A 16,956-nucleotide genomic window follows, 5' to 3' on the forward strand; every position below is an offset into this window, starting at 1 on the left:
TCTTACAGCACTAGACCTCGCGAACTTACACCTTACTCCCAGCACTATCTTTCTTGAGTTGCAGACTTCAGTCTTCTGATACCACTGTCCTGCTGAATTTGCGGTATTTTTCTTTTCTTCTTTAACTTTCTCCTGCCCTGCCTTTCGTCCCAACTTCATCTATCCACCTGCAACCCCCTCTCACCCTTCACCCTAAACGTTTACAAACAACCTACCTCTCGATTCGACAGGAATTCGATATTCAAACCCGAAACAAGTCATGAGTCACTCCAAAATGTCTATCACCAGCCAGGAAAACATAACCCTCCTCCTGAGCTGCATCCAGCACTCTGCCGCCGGCAAGGTAAGCCATAGCCCACCCCCTTATTCATGAATTAAGATCCCAAATCCTACCACCAAACTCCACAGACCAAAGCTAACTCCTATCATTTATTTTCCAGATCGACTTTGCTACTGTCGCTCGAGAATGCAACATAACCTCTGCCGGAGCCGCGTACGTTTTCCTCACTTGAACACACCTGACATGATCTGCACCTGAGTTTTCATAGCCAAGACAAACACTAAGAAGAAGAGTAACAGTGCAAAGCGCTTTTCCCGCCTCACCAAATCCCACCGCGAATCTATGGCCGCCGCCGGTGACATTGCTGGTGCAAGCAACGAACCCCACGCTCAGTCAAGCGACCCAACTACCACGACCACCGGCGACAACGATCAGAACAAGAATCAGGCAGCCCCCGCAAAGGCCAGCCGAAAGCGCAAGGCGCCAGCTGTCAAGAAGGAAGACGCAGATGAGGCTGGAACTTCGGCCCAGCCGCCTGCCAAGACGCGAAAAACTACAGGTACTTCAAAGGGAAAGGGTAAGGGCAAGACCGCTGTCAAGATGGAGAAGGAGGAGGAGGAGGAGGATGATAATGCCCATAATATAAAGGGTGAGGACAAAACTCAGGATGATGCGGGCGAGGAAGCTCTGTTTGCGGGTGTCAAGGTTAAGGAGGAAGGTGGCAGATGTCAGGAGGAGAAGGATGAGGAGGATATGGAGGCTGCTGAAACCATTTGATTGATTTATCGCAGACACGCATGGATAGCACAGATGGTTGTGTCTCTTGATGAGAGAGGGTGAGCTTGGATTTGGCGGATGGGATCAGACTGGGCTTTTGCAATTTTGTTCTCTCTTCATCTATCTTTGGTCTTTGATACCGTTTTCGTTTTGCAATAGGTACTGGGCGTTTGGATGCGTCTGGATTATGGGCATAGGCGTTAATATTCTACGTTCATTTGGGATTACTTCTCCACTCTCTGGGCTAAATCGGAAGGATGAACCACAAAACAGTTTCATTTCGAAGATTTTCTGACGTCCTTGGTAAATCCCAAGTAACCAGGAATTTGGCACAAAAAGCATGGAAGATGAGCTAAACGAAAGAAATAAATACAAGGCCATACTTCGCCACCCCTGTTCCATATCTCCTGATATGTATTGTAAATTGTGGTCACAACGCTATGAGGGGGAAGTTTCAAATAAAAAGACCCCAGAACCTCTAACCAACTGTGACAGAACGTAGCTTTGGTTCAATAGACTAGACTCAGAATCAGCCATCTGCGCCCCCGATTCTTGTCACTGAGCCTTAACTTATCAGGCGCCTATTTCCAGATGTAGTGGTGATGAACAGTCTGAGCAGTCTCGTCTTCTTCAATCTTGCAGTTGACTAGTCAAAGGTCAGTGTGTTCTCATAACCACGGGAAACGAGAAGGCATAAGCCATGTGCAGGCTAACGTACCATTCTCAGCAATAAGCATCGTCGTCATCGCCCTCTGCGTCGGCCTCATCACTCTCTAATCCCTCATCTTTTTCAGTCTTCACAGTAATTTCCTTCTTGATCACCGATCCAGTGGCAGGGATTGGCTCAGTCGTTGAGACCTTCGCACCCTTACGCGCAGTTCCCTTGCCCTTGGTCGGAGTAGCACCATTCGCAGGCGCGGCAGTACGCCCACGTCCGCGCTTCTTGGGGGTAGGTGTAGCGGCGCCAGTGCTAGCTTCAGTGCCGGCGGCAGTGGTAGTGGCGCTGGGTGTAGAAGGGGCCGAAAAGCCTGCAGTCTTGCACTCGAGCGACTCGAAGCCGTACTGCTTCCTCAGTGTGCGGAAGCGGTTTGCAGCCGAGTTCACGTTCTTGTAGCCCAGGGTAGTAGCGACGGTGGCGAGGTCAACCTGAATTGTCACGAACTTGTTAGATATTGAGACTTTGATGAGAGAGAATGGAAATATAGTGGGAATAGAGAGAACTTGCCTTGCCATCACTGCCAATATTACGAAGGCACTCAAAGCCGAAGCGAACGTCTAGGGGATTGATGCCGTCGTCGGGGTTGGTGGTGGTGTTGGAAGTCATGATGGATTGTTGTTCAGGAAAGATGAGGGTGGGTTTGTTATACCTGATTCTGAGCGTCGGTTTGGATGGTTTATGATGGATGAAGTTTTTGGTCTTAAAGGGGAGCAAGATCTTGGAGGGGAGTAAGAAGTTGTGTTGTGAAGAGAGAGTGAAGAAGATGTAGTAGACAGGGAGAGGAGAGAAAGCAGGAAAGTCCAAATAACACAAGGCCACTTAAATAGAGTGAGGGGAAGTGTGAGATAATTTCACTGATTCTTTGCCTACCTCTTAAAAAAATGGATGTGACTAAGAGTAATAAATGGTCAATATTACTTGCTACTACCTCTTGAAGCTCAATAGCAGTTTCCCTCTGTTTGTTCCCCTATCTGACCAGCACTTATTCCTTTTCAATTCAACCTCTCCAGAAGAGCAAAATACATCACATTAAAGCCTGAATCTAAGCAAAGCAAGCATACTCTATAAACAACCTCTAGCAAAATCATAGCAAACAACACCCAAAACGCAAACGTCTAATGTCGGGACAAGATCAAAGTCTTCTCACCCAAATAGTTCACCCTTGACAGGAAATCTGCCTATGTATCATGTACAACGGACGCATCGGCATCCACCTCCTCTTTCAACACAGGTTCCACCGCGCTAACTTCCCTGTGCTCGTCAGAGAAAGATTGCTGCTCGGCCTTAACGGGTGTCCAATCCACCGGTGTCTGGCATATTTGTTCGAACCCCATCGGCACGGGTGGATATTCCGGCGTCGACGAATACATCCTTAGATGTGGAGACAAAGTCATCTGGGGATATGGAGCCGGCATAGAATGCTGGTACGGAGCAGAGTGCGGGTATAAGACAGATGTCATCTGCGGTGTGAATGGTGGGATATCGGCGAGATGCGGCATCTGCTGGATGTATGGCTCGGGCTTGATATACGGGCTCGAAAGGTAGGGACTGGCGCTGGAGGGCTCGATCTTCACAGGCTGCGAAGGGGGCGGGGACACTTGTTTCTTGAGACCGGTCTTGCAGGAGCTGGTCCCTGTTTTAACGGGTTTGCTCTGTCGCTTTCGCTGCGTGGGATTGATGCCTTCCATCTGGTTTCGGAAGCGGTGGTAGCGCATGCGGGCGGCGTGGCCGTTGGAGATTTCGAGCTGCGATGCGACCAGGGTCCAGTCAATCTGTCTGCTGTCAGTAATGAATATGGATAGAGCTTGTGGTGGTATACGTGCCCCCTTGAGGTCGAGCTGCTTGATTATGGTATACAGAAACTTGGCTGTCGGGCTATCGGTCGGCATCGTCTTGCTGCGGCGGACGATGGTTGGTGTCGGAGTAGACTCCTTCCCAAAGGGAGTCGAAGCGGTCTCCTTCACAGGAGACATGATAAAGAGGCGAACTGAATACTTAGGGTAAGAGGATAACTAAAGTCGTCCAGGAGATGATTTCAGGAAATTAGAGTCATAAAATTGAAGTTTGACACACCTGGGCGCACTGCAGGCTATATAAGCTGCCTGCAGCAGCAATGAACCCTGATGAAAGAAGTGAGCCAGAAGTGGGAGACATTGCAAATCACAAAGAGGAAAGCAGAAGGCTTCATATTTAGGAGTTCCTGAAGCCAAAAAAAAAAGGGGAGATGACCTTCTTCAGGTGTAATGGCTGAAAGGACGGAAGGCGGGCTGCATGTCTTGAATATCAACAACGCAGTGGTAAGTTTGTCGGTGCTCCACCTTCCGGCATAGATCTGCATCAATATCAATCAGCTTTCATAGCTTTCAAGCCATCGAACGATCTGTGTCTTCTTGAATAACGGTTAATCTCAGGATTGGAGACGACCGTATGTCACGTGGGTCGCCTTGCCCTGATATGGCCGCAATGAGAGTTCAGGCAGATCTTACTCATGGTCAAGTTAAGCCTAGAAATTCTCAGAATAATTCCTTCTGTACTGCGGCTGGCTCTTGACATCAAAGAAAAAAGGCTGGCCGCATACATAGCTTACTTGTCTAAACTGGAGGCTCTGACGGCCACGAGCCAAATCTCAAGGTTAATCTATTCGTTAGGACACAATGGCATCCTTCAGAAATGCTTGACCTATAGATTTCAGTAACGGAGCGTTGAGAGCGCTCTGGGGGAAAAGTAGTCGGGCAGGTAAGGGAGTTCAGAGCTAGAGGTATCTACAAAAAGATGTGATTTGGCGGCTATGTCTCACTCCAGACCTCCCCATCATGAACTGGAAAGAGAAGTTGACTTCGTATAAGCAGAAGCACCCTGGCTGCATCGTCAACGCAACTTCTCTTATATTGATTGCCTTTTATTCTCAAGCTCTGCCCACTGCTGAATGCTCGAACAATAAGTGCTTGCTAAAGGGTTGTCTGGCGCATCTGCCCAGAATTCCCAGACGACCCGTATGAGCCCCCCTAGGTGAGCATTTGACGAGAAAACCCCCTCACACCATGATAATATACACTCACAAGCGCGTTGTGATGCGTTCAGCGGTAAGGTATGATGGCTTCGTCTGAGATGATTTCACATTCGCATTCAAAGCTACTTCTGGTTTTCGCTGCTCCAGTTTCTTCCACACCCTCGTTCTAAACTGTTCTTTTCCTTGGCCTTTGCAACACACTCGAGAACATCCACGATGCCGAGAGAGCGAAGGCTTTCAGGTAGCGAAAGACTTGCGCAGCAGAGTGGCGTCTCGAAGCCCAAACGCCTGCCGGTCCGCTGGGACCACAGAAAAGACAAATTTATGCTGCTCGCTATCTTCTCGCAGATGAACAACGCTGCTCCAAATTTCCAGCAGCTCTCGGACATGTTGGGTAGTCATATCTACTCTGCGGACATGTTGAAGTACTCCACCCCATGATTTCCCTCGGGGATGCCCTCATACTAACACAACCCTGTTTTAATCAGACGAGACATCTCCACCAAATATCAGCACGGAAGACCATGATAATGAGACTCAGAGTGAAGCAAATGACGAGTCTCGCCCCAAATCCATGGAGCCTGAGCCCCAGATGGCTCTCGAGGAGACCAAGAAGAGAAGGGAGAGGGAGAGGGAGAGGGAGAGGGAGAAGGAGGGTACAAGACAATACCTTCCATTGAGAGGCATAGCTAACTTTTCGTTTTGAGTTTGTTTTATTCGCCATAGCCTGCAGAGGGGCTTCCTTTTGCCCGATAACCCACCCAAGAAGGAAGAGATGGCGCAGATGTCCAACCTCTTTACTAAGCTTGAGAGAATCCAGGAAGACCTAGATTACTCTATTATCAACACATCCAAGATTCGCAAGGTTCTTGAACTTATCACCAAGCTGCCCAACCTACCCCGCGAACGGAAATTTCACTTTTTGCAAGCGTGCCCATGATATCCTCTCCAAGTGGAGTAATATCATAGACACTAAATACTCAACTTCTGCGGCTGACAGGGAAACGAAGAAGCCTGACAAGCCCAAGTCTACCTGCGTCAACTCGAAGACCGAGCCCGAATCCGAGATAGAGGATGAGGATGAGGATTCGCCGCTTGGTTTGATACGTGCGCCTGCACCTTCACCCCAGCCAAAAGCTTCAATGGAATTTCAAGCACTAGAAAGGAGTGTTGAGCTGTCCCAACCGTCATCTGCCATATCGCCTTCATCTCCCATTCCAGCGAAGGTTCGAGCCAGCACGGTACCACCTCCTCCAAAGGCTCCTCTCTCATCTATCACATCTCGCTCCCACATCCGACCTTACAGACCCAATGACCAGCAGATGTCTCCATATCATCAAAGAAGCCAAAGGTGCTTCCAGTTACATGATCCTAGTACTCCTTCGGCAAGAAACCCGCGGTCAAACGATACTTGTCGCAAGAGGAATCGTCGGCCCTCGAAGCAGCCTAAACGTGGACCCAATACGGGCTCTGCTAGCGAGAGACCTTCTACAACCCTCCCAGCAGGCGCAGTGCAGCCCTTGACCCCTTCTGTTCGAACTCCGCAGCTGGGAGGTATAAGAGGCGAATTCCAGAACAGGGCACCGCCAACGGGTCCTCGACATCTGAGTTGGGCAGAAGGGAATTCTGGGAGCACCAACAGTGGTGCACAAGCTCACAAAGAGAGGGACAGAGATGGCTTCTTGTTTCCGACAACTTGTGAGGAGTATAGGCCACGGCGTTTTTGAACACCAGTGTCACTGCCCAGGTTATCGTGAAGAGTGCTCTCTGGGTGAGATAAGGGAGAGAGAATGCTTAGTATTTGTTTACGGCAAATGTGTATGATTATTTTGGTGTTCTTGTTGGTATGTTTCGTGGCTTGCGGTTATGAAAGTTTCTCATGTGCTTAGTGACGCTTACAACTGTTGGCAGTTCTGCAGATGGCTCGAAGTCAGTAAATGGGTCACTTCCTTTAGCCAAAGATTTATGAATCAAGTGCCATTATATCGATAGTTGGTCGTCTACACCACAAAAATGGGGCGGATCGCCGCGGTAAAAACTGTAATGGCCGACATAGTCATTATCTCTGAATGGCATTTCCAAGATATCATACTTGAGCTTCCGACCAGGGGTCTCACATCGCAGAAGTCCACTGGAAGATATTGCTACGACGGTGCATCCATATTAACAGTAGGCAGGTATACTTGAAAGCAGTGGGTCACGTTACCCCACTGTGGGCAAATGAATGGATGCCGTCACGTCTTGCCCTTCGCACCGTTCCTCAATTATCCAGAAATTCAACTAATAAAGGGAATAAATCCAGCCCTGCATCTAGAAGGCCGTCTCGATATTATGTCTTTAGTTGCAGTAGGGGCATGTTATGTCGACACGATATTAACGTCAATCAATACCCTTCGTCTACATACACAAGCCTCGCTGACATCAAGTACAGAACCCCACATTACCCTTTAGAGGATGATAAACTGCGTGCCTCTTCCATCTCGCGCCGCCGGGGAGGCAACTGCCCCAATACACTAGAAGTGTTGCAGCAGTTAGTTGCACAAAGCCCGCCAAATATGAGAATGCCACTGAGCTTGGTTACAACTCTTCCAGCGAAATCTTCCGTTGCCTCGCATCAAATCAGAAGCGGACTCGAGCCTGAAGTATCCCTCAATCATTGTATATATCGAGAAGAGTTTGAGGAGCCGGCCTCTAGCTACATTATTAAAAGCCTGTCCTCGGGCAGCAGGACGATTGTCAACTACAATGAGCTTCCGGAAATGACCCTGGAGGAGTTTGAAGCTACAACAAAGAGTTTGAATGAGAAAGTCGCCTGGTACCACTTCGAAGTTAGCCATTCTCAGCCCGCTGAGCATGATTGAAAAGAATCTCTGCTTACAAGCTTTGGAGTAGGGCCGTATACCAGATGTGACGCTTGCCTGTGTTCGCCACCTGCGAAGCCACTTCCCGAACATAAGAGTGAGCGTCGAAGTAGAGAAGCCTGGACGTGAGGGGCTGCAGGAGCTCGCAAAGGAGGCCGACGTGGTTTTCTACTCGAAAGGCTGGGCTCAAGTAAGGGCTTCATCGGCCTACTCTTCTACCACGGATATCGCTGACATATGGCAGGGAAACGGGTATAAGTCAGCCGAAGAATGCCTCCGGGAACAATCGGCTCTGATACAAAACGCGTAGGATTTTCTTTTTCGGAAGTATTCTGTGCAATCTGACAACCCTCGACAGATCCCTCCTTTGCTGCACCTGGGGTCAAGACGGAGCGGTGGGCTTTGATCCCAAGCTGAATAAGCTCGTACAAAGTCCAGCTCACACGCCGGAGCGCTTTCAAGTGGCCGAGTAAGCTGCCCATTTATGTCGAAACTACCCTTTGGCTTACCAACAGAGCTCTAGCCCCATAGGTGCAGGCGACACCTTCATAGCCGGGATGCTATACGGTATACTGTGCAAGGGAGATTCGTGGGACCTATCACAAAAGCTGATGATGGCAAATCAACTTGCTGTAGCTAAACTGTCTCAGGAGGGCTTTGGCGACCTTGGACACGTTTTACAGGCTTTCACCAAGGTTTAGGGCACAATTTTGATGGGCAAATTTCGACACACACAGACATGTTAGGTATATTCTCAAGCCGAGGATGCTCTTTACTCCAATCAGTAATCTAGCCAAGCTCTTCTAAAGACTGTCCAGGTATGTACACTCGCTGTGATAGGATATTCAATGGAGTTTCCTTGTTATGCATACTTTTCGATCTTAGAGACCGCCTGACGCCTTACGCAGTATATAGATATGTAAATACGCATTAAGAACGGGCAGATCTGGAGAGACGACTCTAGGGGCGCAACCACTGTAGATTAGCATTTTGCCTAGTAATAACCCACTCAAGAAGCCAGTTCCGGGCCAGCTTAGATTCCTACTCATTTGAAACCAATCAGGGTGAGGTCAGATATAGATCTACCTACCTTTGATTTTCGGATCATTCACGTGACCATACTGGTACACTCCCGAGGCGGTGACCTAAAAATTATTCTGCCCCATAACTTTTTGCTTTTCGCCGAAGCTTTTCGTCTGCAGATCAACAGCACCTGTTCCGCAAATTACCAGTCAATCCCTTGGGGAAAAACCCTGCTTAAAATGGCCGCCGTTTACAAGACCCTGTCAAAGAAGCAGGCCCGCGAGCTCGCGAGGCAACAAGACTCAGATGAGGAAGACGTTGTCATGGAGGAACTGCTCGACGACGCCGATGACACAAGCGATAGCGACGAAGATGAGGAAGAAAACACCGCCGATACAGCAAAGAAGCAGCTCGCTGCTGGTATGATGCCTAAGACTCGTGTGCTTATGTTGACATCAAGGGGTGTTACGTCTCGGTATGTTTTCTTCTCATCCCAATGTCAGATGCAATGCGCAAGCGTCGCCAATTCCGGAATTTCAAGATAGAATAATGACTGACCTTTATCCTTTGCGATCACAGCCATCGTCACCTTCTCGCAGACATGACCTCTCTTCTTCCCCACACCCACAAAGAAAGCAAACTCGACTCGCGCAAGAAAGCCGCCGGCTACAACCTCCTCCTCAACTCCCTCGCCGACCTTCACTCCTGCAACGTGATCTTCTTCCTCGAAGCCAAGAAGAACGGACAAGATCTCTACCTCTGGCTGTCTCGACCTCCGAACGGCCCCACGATTAAATTTCACGTGAACAATTTGCACACAATGGCGGAGCTGAACACCGGTTTTGCAGGAAACTGCCTCAAAGGCGGTCGCGGGGTGGTTGTCTTCGATAAATCCTTCGACGAGTCAGGGCCTGTTATGAGCCAACCCGGAAACGAGTACCGCGGACTCATCCGTGAGATGCTCCGCAGCGTCTTCTGCGTTCCCAAGCGCGGCGTCAAGGGAATGAAGCCCTTCATCGACCGCGTAATCGGCATCTATGGTGTCGACGGGAAAATCTGGATCCGAGTCTACGAAATTCGCGAGTCAGAAGGCGCGGGAAAAAAGAAGGACGGAGAAGCCGAAGATACCACCAAGCCCGCACACAACCCCAAGGACGGCCCCGAACTTTCCCTCGTTGAAATCGGTCCCCGATTCGTCCTTACGCCAATCGTTATTCTGGAGGGAAGTTTCGGCGGCCCCGTCATCTATGAGAATAAGGAGTACGTCAGTCCTAACCAGGTCCGTCGCGATATCCGGGTTAGCAAGGCCGCCAAGTATGCAAATCGCCGGGACGTGCAGACGGAGCGGCTGTCCAAGCGCTCCAATCTGCAGCTTGGACAGGGCGAGCGGAAACCGGGGGCGCTGGATACGAGGGCGCTCTTTGGGTAATCTGGTTGTTTCTGCTATTGTTATCTCGATTCTACCTTATCTGTCTCTCTGTCTGTTTGCTCGACGTACGACTACTCTTAGACTATGATATCCTCGACGGGATGCATGTGTGGGATTCTTGTTCATGATTTCATCTTCTCTATTATTATCTCAAGGGCGTCTGGGGTGTGGCAAATAAATACTTCAAAAGTTTCTGGCACTACTCATATACATCCTTCCTTCTGCTCGCCTGGCCTCCTACTACACTAGGACATTTCTAAACGCCAGTCCCATATGACCTACCTAGCCCAGTTAGCTGCCCCCTCACGTGTGGGGAGTAGTGCGGGGAAGGCCACTCTGCTGGGCGAGGGACAAGGACCTCAAGACCTTGCTGCAGGTACAAGTCGACAAAGCTACTCAACCACCAAATAGCTACAATTTAACCTTAATTACGATTGACTGAACGGGAGAGGAGCAGAGTTTCATGGTGTTTCATTGAAAGCCAATTTATGCCTGTGCGTGATGTAGTATCAAGTGACCAAAGATAATATCACTACCCGAGCAGTAGTTTACGCACACAATCGAAATAGTTAAGCCAATGGACACGTGAGTTACGAAATCGAGTCTTCAAAGCAACTTCACCCCGTCAAGCTTACAAAGCTTGAGCAAGGATACCACCAGCCTTGAAATAGGTGGATTCAGTCTTGACCTCAGTCTTGGCGTGGGCCTTGTAGCCACCTGCGGCGACAATGTCACTGTAGTTGGAGGAGCCACCACCGTTCCAGGCGAGGAGCTAGCATGTGAAGTTAGTGGAAGGGCCAAATACATCCGAGAAGAAAAGATACTTACGTTAGGGGTGTCGGAAGGAATGTCAGTGAGGATACCCTCAGTCGCGATGGAGATAATGTCCTTCTTGAGCTTCTCAGGGGTAAGCTCAACGGCGAAAGCAGAGTCCTTTGATGGCTGAAGGGAAACAAAGTAGGCCAAGAGACCGGCGATGTGAGGAGAGGCCATGGAAGTTCCAGAGATGGTGTTGACCGCGTGCTCGCTACCAATCCAGGTGGAGAGGATGTTGAGACCAGGAGCGAAAATGTCAGTGCACTTTCCAAAGTTGGAGAAGTAAGCACGCTCATCAGCGAGAGTGGAGGCACCAACGGTGACAGCCTTCTCGGCAGCAGCAGGAGAGTAGCTGCAGGCATCGGCGTTGTCGTTACCAGCAGCGACGGCGAAGTGGAGGCCAGCCTCAACACCAGCGTTGACAGCATCTTCAAGGGTCTTGGATTTGCCTCCACCGAGCGACATATTGGCGACACTGCCCTTGAAGCCCTTGCCGCCCTTCTTAGCCTTCTTGAGGTGAGACTCAACGGCCCACTCAACACCCTGAACAACGTCAGACATGGTGCCGGAGCCGCTGGACCTCAAAACCTTGACAGCGTAAACGTTGGCCTTCTTGGAGACACCGTACTTTTGTCCGGCGATGGTACCAGAGCAGTGGGTTCCGTGACCGTTACCATCGGCATCCTCGTCGTTGTTCGGGATGGTCTTGCCCCAGTGAGCACGGCCACCGAAGTCGGCGTGCTCGGTGTTGATACCAGTATCAATTGTGTAGACATCAACACCCTCACCACCCTCGGAAGCATAGAGATACTTGTTGAATGTACCAAAGGACAGGCTATCCCGGTGAGAGATACGGGCCAATCCCCAAGGAGCGTTCTTCTCAACATCCGAGTCTTCCATAGTATGAACTTCAGAGTCCCGCTCGATGTACTCGACCTGTTTAATATCATGTTAGAACGAATTCTTATCTGGATATCTAAATCAGCGAATGGTTGACTTACGTCGGGGTGGTTGCGGATCTCCTCGATCGTGTCTTCATGGAAGTGTCCCGAGTATCCCATCAGGGACCCAGCGATGTTGAATGTGCCCTTCAGACCATCGTACAGCTCCTCGCCGAAACCGAACTCTAAGCCAAGGAATCGCTTCTTGAGGTCTGAGCGACCGACCTGCTGCTCACTGTGGATGTCCTGCACCCAGCTGTGGTGAGCGTTGGCCGCTTCGGAATCTACGTGCTTCTTGAAAACAACAATGTAGGAGTCTGGAATCTCCTTGGCATTTGTAGATGAAAGGACGGGGGCAGCTCCGTTGTGGATGGACTCGACCCCAAGGGGCGAGGCTGCAGCGAGCAGCGGAAGCAGGGAAAGGCCGAGAATGCCTTTCATGATGGGTGGTGGTGGGATAAGAATGTGAACTAACGCAGCAGAGCAAAGAGAGAAAGTAGTGTTAGAGTAACAAACAAAACTTGGTAGATTCAGATAGAGATGATGGGGAGATGAGGATGGAGACACACAGAGAGAGAGGGATAGCGATGAGGAGAGGTTGGATGGGAAGGCGAGGAGATACCCGAGCTTCTTATCAGCTCAGCAACTGCTCCAAGGCAGGCAACGGGCCCTGACGATGATGCAACCAGTTAACCGTATTTTACGCCTCAGGTGACCCGTGCCCCACTCAACCTGGTGTTTGTACTGTATCAGACTGTATGATCTTCGGAGCGGGTCCTAAGCTGACGGAATGCATTCTACCGCAGCAGAGTACAATCTGGGCTGCCTATCACGCGATCTTTGGGAACAATCCTCAGTCCTTAGTTGTTGCTACCAGAAAAGCTTCTAATAATCAGATCACCTGTGTGCTTAGCATATCAGACTGGGTGATGCTCTTGATATGTCGAATATATTCGCTGTTGTGACTCGTGGAGCGTACAAGCGCCGCGACCGGGCGAGTCGTGCGGAGACCCGCCGTGCGGAGAGTGACTCAGTCATGCGGAGTGGCCTTATCTGAGGTTGATAAGTGGCCAGCCCTCCCAACCTTGGGGGCAAGGAGAGGTAGCAGAATGGATTGAGGATTATTGATGTGGTGTTATCAAGTGTAGATAACAGTTAAGTGAAGCGAGCTCCCACATATTTCCCAGCTTATCAACTAACCAACTGCCCATAACCTCTGTATATACGCACTAACTAGGCAGCTCAAGCCTCACCCAGTTGCTCAACCCCGGCGCCGATCAGTCACTGCCAGCTGCGCCACGGAGCGATCTATCCCAAAGATAATGGCCAGGATAGACCCTGTCAGGCTGTAACACCGTCTCAGGAGAGCACGCACGAGTTGGCGTCTGACCGAACGGGATGCCATGACATACGACGCTGAGCGGCCCAGCAAGATTGTTGTTGAGAGGCCCTATTATCGGAGCTATAAAATTGCGAATCCGCAGCCATCGCAAGCTCCCAAAATTATAGAGATCGAGAAAGCTTTTACAAATCTACATTTCTCTACGCCATTCTCTACACCGCATGTCCCTTTACGTTCAATAGAGTCAGTTGTGGCGATAATTCCACTGACGCAATACATGTATAACAGGACCAAACATAGTCAGTGTTGATTAGTTAATTATCCAAAGTAGGGTATCTGATACAGACGCCATCTATAACCCGGTCTATAGTACATGATAGTTTACAGTCATAATATACAGTTGTCGTCTTCGCTAGCCTGCGCCAAGTGTTTATCACGATGGACGGCTCAGCAGTTTAAGCACCAGTTCATAGGTCCCAAGTGTGATCGCAGCGGAGGGGACAGTTCGAATCATGTGCGCGGTCAAACCACCGTATAGGGCAACGAAGCCTTCTTCCTTCACCATCAATCGTAAACATTGGACAACACCCGTGTATTTCTGGCGGCCGTTCGCCATCGGAGCTTGTCGTAGTCGCGTTCGAAGGACCTGTAGAAGAAGACCTGTTAGCGAAAGGGCTCATACAAGATGGAGATGGAGAAGATTTACCTCGTGGGGGTAGGCAATCAGCACAGCAATCAACTTTGAAATACCGGCCGCGCCACTTAGGATCAATCCCTGCGCCACCTCGCTGGACTGGGTTTTTCCTTGTCGCTCATAATGCCGCGCGACCATGACTTTTATCCGCTCATAGGATGCCAGATGTAATGTCGTCTCTATAACTCCAAGATAACTCGCCATCAACCCTTTGTAAAGACCCTTGACACCTTCTTGTTTGATAACTTGCTTGACACAATCAAAGCTATTGCGATACTGCGGTGGCCTCATAGAGCCATCGTTATTTCTATGGGACTTATCCAGCTGGAGCCTGGTCTTCACTAGCCAAATTGGATTCGTGGCTGTCCCCGTTACAGCGCCAGCGGTGGCGGCGGCAAGCGCATGAGTTGATGTCGCGTCCTTATCGAGGCCGAAAACCTCCGGATAAAGGCGCTTGCAGTTTCCGTATGCGTAGAATTTGATTGCTGTTGCAGGCACGACGCCAGTAAGACTGGGCCCGAGGCCGCGGAACAGGCTCCGCCAGCCTTCAGTTCGGTGGATAGAGAAGAGAATTTCAAATGTTTCGCTAAAGTGGAGGACGAACGAGCGGGCTAGAGAAGAGCGCATATGTTGTGCGGAGGCGTGGGATTTAAGATGAGAGCGGTAGTAGTCGGATTGTAGGCGCGTTCGGAGGACGTCAAGGGGCGATGTGAGAAGGGCAGTGGCCATGCCGCCAGCGCTGCGGAAGAATTCAGTACACTCATCATTTAGTGAAGTCATAAGGTGGTTTACTCACGCGCCAGCTACCAGATGAGTCCATGAACTGTTCGTTTGCTGTACTTGCGGAGGTGCTATCGGATGCTCAGACGCAGCATTCAGAGCCGCGTCTTTCGACTCGTTGCGTAGAGCCTGCATATCTGAGGGTTCGCTTTGAGCCTGCAGCCTAGCTAAGTAGAAAGAGCCAGACAAATATAAGCTAGAAAGGCCGATGTAGGCTATTTCAATCCATGTATAACAATGATGAAGGAATCTCAAATGCAAGGCGGTCCAGAATTTTTTACAGATCTGAGATTATGTAATCCATCTGATGCGGAGATAGCTCAGTCAAAGCTCCGGGCGACTGGGATCTCCGGACGTGTCACAGCATCAATATTTTTTCACTTTCCTCTCAGAAACTTGATGCCGAGGCCTTTTCAGGTCCACGGAAACTCGAAGCCCATACCAATAAGCGTTCCAATGTTTTCCAGGGAGTCGACGGCATTGCGTCCCCTTCGTCGGCAATCGTTGCCAAGGAGCTTTACTCGAGCTTTAATCGGATCTTACTTCCTCCAGCCGCCTAAACAGTTTGCACATTGTCAAGGATGAGGAAAGCCCTCAGCCAGGTACTCGCTGATTCAACCCAGATTCAATCCAGATTCAATCCAGATATGATTCGTCATGAAACTGGTACTGTTGTTGGAATTGCAAATGTATGTATCAACGGTCCTGCCATTCAAAAGCTAAAGGGAGAGCACTTTCGGAAAGTTCAGCACAAATCCTATTCATGGCATAACTACAAGCATAACTGTATACAGACCGCACAGCCAGTTCAGACGCCAGCAACGAGAACATTGCAAAACAACCAGAGCCCGGAGCCATCGACAGGAGATGTCGCCAACCAAATCACAATGTCGGATCGGGGCCGAACAAGGTCGGAAGAGAAAGGTTGAAAAAGAACAGAGACAAGGGTGGAATATCATTTTCATCAAGTTGTTAGAATAGAGGTGGGGGTAAGAAGTCGAAGCAAAAAAGTGACAAAATAAAGTGTCCGGGATAGTGTAAGACCTAATGGCCATCGCCTCACGATGCCCATATCCTCGTATGCCGTTGCCAACCATGTCCTTCTTGTGTATCATCTCTGCAGAAGCCAAATAAACAGGCAAAAAGAAACGTCAAACCTAATCAAATATCTCATCACAAATAGAAGACTCGTTGCGGTTGGCATATTGTGTCCTGGACCGAAACAAGTTGAAGAATGTTTAACAACATCCCCCTTTGTTTTCGGTGTCCTGAGTCTTTTCGATGTCAATTATTTGCCGACGCTCCCCAACAGAAGCGCCGCCAGATTCACCCTCAAGTGCCTTGCTTGACACGATGCGGTAAATTTCTGTCAGGAGTCAGCTATCATATTAACCATTAATAGGGTACGTATGCTAAGTTGTACCTGTGAGGATGTTCTGGAAGGCGAGCTCCACGTTGCTGGCATCGAGGGCTGAGGTCTCGATGAACGAAAGGTTATTGTCGCCTATGACGGTCAGTCTTTGACGCTACACTGTGATAAAGGAAGTAAGGAGGTACACACTGGCAAATTGCTTGGCCTCCTCGGTGGGGACAGCTCGGAGATGCCTCAAATCGCTCTTGTTACCAACAAGCATGATAACGATGTTGGAATCAGCATGATCGCGAAGCTCCTTTAGCCACCGGTTGACGTTGTCATAGGTCTGATGCTTGCTGATGTCGTAAACGAGGAGTGCACCGACGGCACCCCGATAGTAGGCGGATGTGATAGCGCGATAACGTTCTTGACCAGCAGTATCCCAGATTTGAGCTTTGATCGTCTTCGAGTCAACTTGAATGGAGCGAGTCGCGAACTCGACACCGATGGTTGACTTGGAATCCAAGTTGAACTCGTTTCGGGTGAATCGACTCAATAGATTGGATTTGCCAACACCAGAGTCTCCAATAAGCACCACTATGAGAACGAAAGCGGCCGCTATTAGTCCCAGTATCCGTGAAAGGGGTGTTCGTCAAGCAGAGGGATCTCGTCGTTGTGGGTGGGCGGACTGTGGCAACATTACCTTTGAAGAGGAACTATCAGGCAGTAAAGTTAGCAAGGTTTACGGCGGTGGTTTGCGAAAAGCAAGTGCTTTACACTCACATCATACTCGTCGTTAGCCATGGTGAACAGTTACAAGAGCTAGAATAAGCTCCTGGTATATGTAGAATTTGAAGTGAGAGTGTGGTTATGGTTCGACGTGGCTGAATGTGTAGGCAGCTAGAGAGACGAAGCCGACAATAGATGGAAA

The 16,956-nt window shown here is 49.7% G+C and overlaps 8 protein-coding genes across 8 annotated transcripts; 3 read left to right on the plus strand and 5 right to left on the minus strand.

The window, feature by feature from the left end:
- Nucleotides 1–274: 274 nt before the first annotated feature.
- On the plus strand, nucleotides 275–1,057 carry BJY04DRAFT_215376 (uncharacterized protein; the record flags this gene model as incomplete). Its single annotated transcript, XM_073715460.1, has 3 exons — nucleotides 275–343; nucleotides 441–493; nucleotides 580–1,057. 3 exons carry the CDS (start codon nucleotides 275–277, stop codon nucleotides 1,055–1,057), a joined length of 600 nt encoding a protein of 199 aa, XP_073574221.1.
- A 332-nt stretch (nucleotides 1,058–1,389) lies between these two features.
- On the minus strand, nucleotides 1,390–2,556 carry BJY04DRAFT_182414 (uncharacterized protein). The gene is made up of 3 exons (XM_073710329.1): nucleotides 1,776–2,556; nucleotides 1,628–1,703; nucleotides 1,390–1,574 (listed from the first exon to the last, which is right to left on the minus strand). Exon 1 carries the CDS (start codon nucleotides 2,288–2,290, stop codon nucleotides 1,781–1,783), a length of 510 nt encoding a protein of 169 aa, XP_073574222.1. The 5' UTR covers nucleotides 2,291–2,556; the 3' UTR covers nucleotides 1,390–1,574; nucleotides 1,628–1,703; nucleotides 1,776–1,780.
- Nucleotides 2,557–2,953: 397 nt separating this feature from the next.
- Nucleotides 2,954–3,748, minus strand: BJY04DRAFT_215378 (uncharacterized protein; the record flags this gene model as incomplete). Its single annotated transcript, XM_073715461.1, has 1 exon — nucleotides 2,954–3,748. The coding sequence occupies one exon, from the start codon at nucleotides 3,746–3,748 to the stop codon at nucleotides 2,954–2,956; it is 795 nt and encodes a 264-aa protein (XP_073574223.1).
- Nucleotides 3,749–7,055: 3,307 nt separating this feature from the next.
- BJY04DRAFT_182418 (ketohexokinase) lies at nucleotides 7,056–8,466 on the plus strand. Its single transcript, XM_073710330.1, has 6 exons — nucleotides 7,056–7,163; nucleotides 7,217–7,613; nucleotides 7,678–7,836; nucleotides 7,891–7,952; nucleotides 8,005–8,115; nucleotides 8,170–8,466. Exons 1-6 carry the CDS (start codon nucleotides 7,117–7,119, stop codon nucleotides 8,345–8,347), a joined length of 954 nt encoding a protein of 317 aa, XP_073574224.1. The 5' UTR covers nucleotides 7,056–7,116; the 3' UTR covers nucleotides 8,348–8,466.
- A 381-nt stretch (nucleotides 8,467–8,847) lies between these two features.
- BJY04DRAFT_182419 (ribosome biogenesis protein BRX1) lies at nucleotides 8,848–10,440 on the plus strand. The gene is made up of 2 exons (XM_073710331.1): nucleotides 8,848–9,144; nucleotides 9,249–10,440. Exons 1-2 carry the CDS (start codon nucleotides 8,909–8,911, stop codon nucleotides 10,096–10,098), a joined length of 1,086 nt encoding a protein of 361 aa, XP_073574225.1. The 5' UTR covers nucleotides 8,848–8,908; the 3' UTR covers nucleotides 10,099–10,440.
- Nucleotides 10,441–10,552: 112 nt separating this feature from the next.
- Nucleotides 10,553–12,453, minus strand: BJY04DRAFT_182420 (S8 family peptidase). The gene is made up of 3 exons (XM_073710332.1): nucleotides 11,916–12,453; nucleotides 10,927–11,850; nucleotides 10,553–10,870 (listed from the first exon to the last, which is right to left on the minus strand). The coding sequence occupies exons 1-3, from the start codon at nucleotides 12,294–12,296 to the stop codon at nucleotides 10,730–10,732; spliced, it is 1,446 nt and encodes a 481-aa protein (XP_073574226.1). The 5' UTR covers nucleotides 12,297–12,453; the 3' UTR covers nucleotides 10,553–10,729.
- Nucleotides 12,454–13,568: 1,115 nt separating this feature from the next.
- Nucleotides 13,569–14,901, minus strand: BJY04DRAFT_8102 (putative mitochondrial carrier protein (Rim2)). Its single transcript, XM_073721123.1, has 3 exons — nucleotides 14,688–14,901; nucleotides 13,904–14,630; nucleotides 13,569–13,843 (listed from the first exon to the last, which is right to left on the minus strand). The coding sequence occupies exons 1-3, from the start codon at nucleotides 14,804–14,806 to the stop codon at nucleotides 13,631–13,633; spliced, it is 1,059 nt and encodes a 352-aa protein (XP_073574227.1). The 5' UTR covers nucleotides 14,807–14,901; the 3' UTR covers nucleotides 13,569–13,630.
- A 1,008-nt stretch (nucleotides 14,902–15,909) lies between these two features.
- Nucleotides 15,910–16,829, minus strand: BJY04DRAFT_225639 (Rab family GTPase; the record flags this gene model as incomplete). The annotated part of the gene is made up of 4 exons (XM_073718246.1): nucleotides 15,910–16,037; nucleotides 16,095–16,175; nucleotides 16,233–16,643; nucleotides 16,805–16,829. 4 exons carry the CDS (start codon nucleotides 16,827–16,829, stop codon nucleotides 15,910–15,912), a joined length of 645 nt encoding a protein of 214 aa, XP_073574228.1.
- Between the last annotated feature and the right edge of the window lie 127 nt (nucleotides 16,830–16,956).

This window comes from Aspergillus karnatakaensis (assembly GCF_047715665.1).
Source record: "Aspergillus karnatakaensis strain CBS 102800 unplaced genomic scaffold BJY04scaffold_10, whole genome shotgun sequence".
Taxonomy (NCBI): Eukaryota; Fungi; Ascomycota; class Eurotiomycetes; order Eurotiales; family Aspergillaceae; genus Aspergillus; species Aspergillus karnatakaensis.